The sequence below is a fragment of the Xenopus laevis genome, chromosome 9_10L (genome assembly GCF_017654675.1).
Source record: "Xenopus laevis strain J_2021 chromosome 9_10L, Xenopus_laevis_v10.1, whole genome shotgun sequence".
Lineage (NCBI taxonomy): Eukaryota > Metazoa > Chordata > Amphibia > Anura > Pipidae > Xenopus > Xenopus laevis.
Window position 1 is genome coordinate 99,436,654 of NC_054387.1, and position 5,653 is coordinate 99,442,306.

Here is a 5,653-nt window from a genome sequence, read left to right on the forward strand (position 1 = left end):
CCTCTAAATACAGGAATATTACAAAACTGACTAGCCCAGTAACCATGTAAAGGCCAAGGTTGAACTGTGCCTTAAAGGGGTTGTTTACCTTTAAAGTAATGTTTAGTATGATGTAAAGAGTAATATTCTGAGACAATTTGCAATGGGGTTCCATTTTTTATTATTTCTGTTTTTTTGAGTTATTTAGCTTTTTATTCAGCAGCTCTCCAGTTTGCAATTTCTGCAATTTTGGTTGCTAGGGTCTAAATTATCCTAGCAACCATGTGTTGATTTGAATAAGAGTCTGGAATATGAATAGGAGAGGGCCTTAATAGAAAGATGAGTAATAAAAAGTAGCCTTACAGGGCATTTGATTTTTTTTATATGGGGTCAGTGACCCCCATTTGAAAGCTGAAAAGTCAGAAGAAATAGGCAAAACTATTTAAAGAAATGAAGGTCAATTGCAAAGTTGCTTAGAATTAGCCATTCTATAACATCCTGAAAGTTAACCTAAAGGTTTATTGGACTTTGGATCCAATTTTTTTTCTTTTTTTACAGTCACGTAATTCCTTCTAACTCTTAAAATTCAGCCTATCATTGAAAAGGTAGACATGCAGGTGTCATAGCTATCAACTATTGGCTGAAGGATGGGGGCTGGGCAAAATGTAAGGATATTAAAACTCACAAAAGAGTTCCATGACCATATCAAGATGGAAGACCACAGCACCGTAATATACTGAAAACACATATAATAGATGCAAACCCCCCTTGCTAACGCTTCCTTTAATAAAACAAAAACTATACTCCTTTTTCTCCTAAGCTTATCTGTTCAAACTGTCAGTTTATATGGGGACAAGCAGCATGGATGTGGGTGGGATTATTTTCCTTACGGAAAGGAACATATAGACCTATAAATGTCTACAAAAATAAAATAACTAGATGCAAGGAAACGTATTTCTGAATATTTCATAATAAAGTTTATTAAAGTTAATTACTTAAAATGTAATAAAATAGTGTTCTGCACAGCAGACACAAATTTCAAGGGGTTATTCACCTTGTTACTTTGTGCAAACAATATTTTCATGTAAACATTAAAAGTCAAGTGTTCAAGTTTCATCCCAAAATACAGTTAAATTGCTACAAAAATAAACTTGACCACAGTTAAATAAGGTTTTAAAAAATAATCCACGGAGGCGGCGTTTGTAACACGTTTAGTTCTTGTGTCCCGGGTCGTTAATGCCCTGCGTTAGATCTGAAACGGGAAAGACTTTAGGTAGTCCTTTAACACCCTGTTCAAGGGGATACTGTCCAGGTTCTGCCTCCCAAAAGTCGCTAAGATGCTTTTTCGGCAGAGTTCTTGCAAAGGTCGTAACCTGACTTTCCTTAAAGGAGAAACCAGCATCTTCTTCGGAGAAGTCATGTAATGTTCCACCAGCTGAAAGAGGCAACTGAACAACTCTTTGCTGCCATCTAGGCTGAATTTACCAGCATGAAACTTAATCCGGATGCTGACAGTTTCCCTGGCTGTTTTAACACTGATTGCAAAGAAACAGTTCTTTTGTTTACTGTCCCTGATGAGGAAGGTACCTATGGGCTCCGATTTGAGCTTGTCGTGAGCCACGTTGACATCCATAGGTCCCCAGTAGAAGCCGCAAGTATCCAGCATGCTACTGGTCTTGGTGATGACAGTGAAATCCGAGTGTGAGCGGAAGGTGCGGAAGTGGGTATCACTGAGCAGCAAAGCAGGAGTGGCACGTCCTGGGCTGGGATGGAGTGCTCTGGCAGGTTGGATTTGTGAACGATCAGAGACTGAAGCTTCCAGGTGCGGAGATCTTCTATCTGCAACTGCATTATCTGCTTCCACCTTACTGTGTGCTACCATCCTATAGACCAGACCAACCGATGTGGTCTTCCATAGCGTCTGTTCCACCCGCACTGCTTTAGTGCTGCTTTAGTGCACTGCTTTAGTCTTTAGTGGCTGTTCTGCAAACAGAAAAGGAGAAGGAACTTAGTGCAATGTAATTATGAGAGACCACACGTGTGTAAAGATAAATAGACCCCAGACAAACTATGCATCCATGCTTAGCAACACCTCTCTGTTGGGCTCATTTATCAACACTGGGCAAATTTGCCCATGGGCAGTAACCCATAGCAACCAATCAGTGATTAGCTTTTTAAAGCCAGCTGTAAGTAGAACAATGAAAGCAACCATTTGATTGGTTGTCATGGATTACTGCCCATGGGCAACTTTGCCCAGTGTTGATAAATGACCCCCAGTGTCTCTTATCACAGGCACAATATCATGTTTCAAAGTTAGACCTAATAAAAAAAATGTAATTTTGCTACCACTGCAGAAATCATGAATCAGAACTACCTGCTATCTCCTACATTTGGGAGCTCTGGAAATGAAGAAGATGGCCGAGATAGTGAAGCTTATTAAAACTACAGGTGATTTCGCAAGGAGTGACGTGGTTTAGTGAAGGAGCGCTTGCAGAATCCTACCTCATTGGCATTAATAGCAGCTTTCTGTTTGTGTCACAATAGCCGACGGTGAGGAGGCTGAGTTCCTGGTAAAGCCAAATCCGCCCCCCCCCACGCGAGCCCTCTTTCCTGTTACTCAGGGCTTTGTGCCGAGGTCTCGGAAAATGGTCGAAAACTAAATTGCTTCCTATCGATAGATGCTTTAGTGTCTTCTACAGTTCAATAAATCCTACTTGATTGACTTGACCTCCCCTGCGCCTGGCTTTTTTAGAATTCAGCCCTTTCGCCCAGAGCCGGGATCTACTTATTGACTGCATCAGTAAATGCTCAAGGAGCCAGAAGACATTCTGAGAAAACAATTCCCCACAGCCATTTTTACAGCTAATCCAGCACACAGACATTGATTTCAAAACAAGCATTTAAGCTGATTGCAGTTCCTGTGAATGCGCCGTGGCAGAGTAGTTCCATTGTACTGTAAGCCAGAGGTAGAATTCCATGGAAGCCTCCCTCCCCAGCCCTTAACCCATTCACTGCCTGCACACCCTGCAGCTCAACTCTACAGATTTCTCCACCTCTAAAAAGATCATTCTGCTACTAATTTAAAGCTCTACTGTGCTTATGAACTACAACTCCCAGCATCCACAGTAGGAGAAGCACCGCTGATCTGCTACTAATTTAAAGCTCTACTGTGCTTTATGAACTACAACTCCCAGCATCCACAGCAGGAGAAGCACCGCTGATCCTCTGACTTAAAGTCAAATGAAAACAGTGCCTTTAAACTACATCAAATATTTAGACCACAGTAATAGCCAGATGTTGAGTAAACTGATTTATAAATACTGAAACTTTTCTTGCCATACATAGATCCTTTTGGCCCAGAATAAAAGAATGCCTGAAATCTGGCCAGTTATTCAGCGGATTTTCACAAAAATTTTAGTAGCATCAGGTACAGACTATCTTTGGCATTCCAACTGCTAAAGGGGATGCTGGGAATTGTAGTCTGGAAAGTCATAGTCATAATCCTAGCACCAAGTTCACTGGTAATCCACCAACATTTCACATCCGAATATATATTTAAATGTTTAAAAGAACACTCTACCTTAAAAAGCGGTGTTTAAATGTTTTAATGATCTACATAAGCTTGTGATTGAAATAGCCTGAACATTCCTGTTAGAGAGTTACAAAGAAAGGGCCGACTAACGTCAGGGACTTTCTTGAGAACTAGCCCTTTGCCTCGTGATTACCAAGGAAAATCAGCAGTTCCTAGGGGCAAAATCTGTCATTAGCCCAACTACAAAGGCTTCTTGTTCGAACCCTACAATGCTGACTTCGCTCTCACCGGTGCTTTTTTTTTTCTTATTTATATATCGGATGGTTTTCACCCTGGGTTATATTTTAGCAGCAGTTCTAGAATGTGCCATATGTGAATGGGAAACAAGTCAGGGGCAAACTCTGCTCATTCAACACTGCCATTACCCTTGTGTTCCTCCATACAATCTTAAACACATCTCTTTCAATGCACATTCCACTTGCCCAAACTAAATTCCCTTTTAAATGAAGGCATGTGTAATTTGGGGAATAGGCCAGTGTTGCTGACAAGGTGGCACCTGTATTGCTGTACGTGAATAATGACAGGAGACATGGGAGCTTGTGTTGTTCAGGTGGCGTGTCCTTAGATGACTTCTGGAACAACATGTGGACCACATCTGGGACCAGGGAACGTTGCCCTAATCCACTTACACAACATTCAGGTGCCCAGAGGGCAATGCTTTCCCTGCAGACAATTTTACAAAGTACTAAAATGAGAGAGATCTGAAACTGGAATATAAGGGGCATAATAAACCCCTTGATCATATATAATAAATTGCCAGACTGTCTCTATGAGATTTAGGGGGAAAAGCATCTGCTGGGATGGGACAAGAGGAACAATATGAATGGAAACAAATCTACTGCAGCTGAAATGAATGGGGTTACTGGACAAAGTGAATGACAGACAGAATTTGGGTTTTTAGGTTGGATAAATCGCAATGACATGTCGCTGGTAAAATCGCAGCTGCCCCAGACAGCAATGGCCAGACATATATAGTGAGTGGAAGACTGAGCAATGGACAAGGATTTCCCCGTATAGCCTATATAGATGGGACGGCCATGATCTCGCTTTGCCGCATTATCACCTTTTCCCAGCGAGCTGACTCGAGCTGACAACCTTCAGCCGCCAGAGAAGCCCGACACAATCGCTGCGGCTAGGAATAATTCTTACCTATCGACTGTAATATCCCTGCTGCTGCTGCTGCTGCTGCTGCTGGAGAAATGAAATCCACAGATTGTGCAAGACCCACAAGGCTGTCAGTATTGTATTCCAAGGGGAGAAGAAGAATCCCAGGGCTGCCGGCTGTAAGAAGCAGCATAATCTCGGGCAGACTCCAGCTCCGCGCACTGCAATCCCGAGGTACTGCGGCTGCTGCTGCTGAATGAGCCCTGTCTCACACACACTCACACACAGACAGCGTCTGACAATGCCTCACACACTGACTCCCTGCACTCTTTTGTAACGCGACTCCCTCCCTCCGCTTCCTTCAACCCTCCCCTTCATTATTATTAAACCTTCTCTGGAGAAGCTGCTGCGCTGCTTTCGCTTTCTGTTCGGCTTCTCGGAAATAGAGAAAATATACAGAGACAGGCTGCTGCTGCTGCTGCTGCTGCTGCTGCTGAAAGGAAACTGTGTGCCAGAAGGCGGCAATGTAAAGCCTCTGTAGTGTTTGTTGTGTGTCAGTCCTACTGACTGTGACTGACTTGTATCCACACAACCGCCCTGACTTTCAACTTTCTTTTCCAACAAAACGAAGAAGACTGCCCTGTGCTGCTCAGTGATCCCACAACTGCCAATTTCAGGAATAGGAAAGCAAATGCAAAGCAAAATGAGTTTTTTGGGTTCTGTGAATGGCCAGTGTCCATTAAAACCAAACAAAACATGCTGGTATATACCAACTACACCACATAATATATATATATATATACAGTGTCGGACTGGGATGCCAAGGGCCCGCTAGAAAACCTTAGACAGTGTTGGGCCCACTTTCCAAACTATTATTCCTCCTCTCCTCTCTCAACCTCTTTATTCTTCTAGTCTTTTCTATCTACTTACTATATTTTTCCATTATTAAGCATTTTTCCACATAAAGGAATGGATCAT

General features: G+C 42.5%; 1 protein-coding gene across 4 annotated transcripts; it reads right to left on the minus strand.

Moving 5' to 3' along the window:
• Nucleotides 1–933: 933 nt before the first annotated feature.
• On the minus strand, nucleotides 934–5,037 carry socs1.L (suppressor of cytokine signaling 1 L homeolog). Of its 4 annotated transcripts, none has more exons than XM_018233954.2 (2): nucleotides 4,721–5,037; nucleotides 934–1,962 (listed from the first exon to the last, which is right to left on the minus strand). In XM_018233954.2, the coding sequence occupies exon 2, from the start codon at nucleotides 1,859–1,861 to the stop codon at nucleotides 1,226–1,228; it is 636 nt and encodes a 211-aa protein (XP_018089443.1). In that variant the 5' UTR covers nucleotides 1,862–1,962; nucleotides 4,721–5,037; the 3' UTR covers nucleotides 934–1,225.
• Nucleotides 5,038–5,653: the final 616 nt, after the last annotated feature.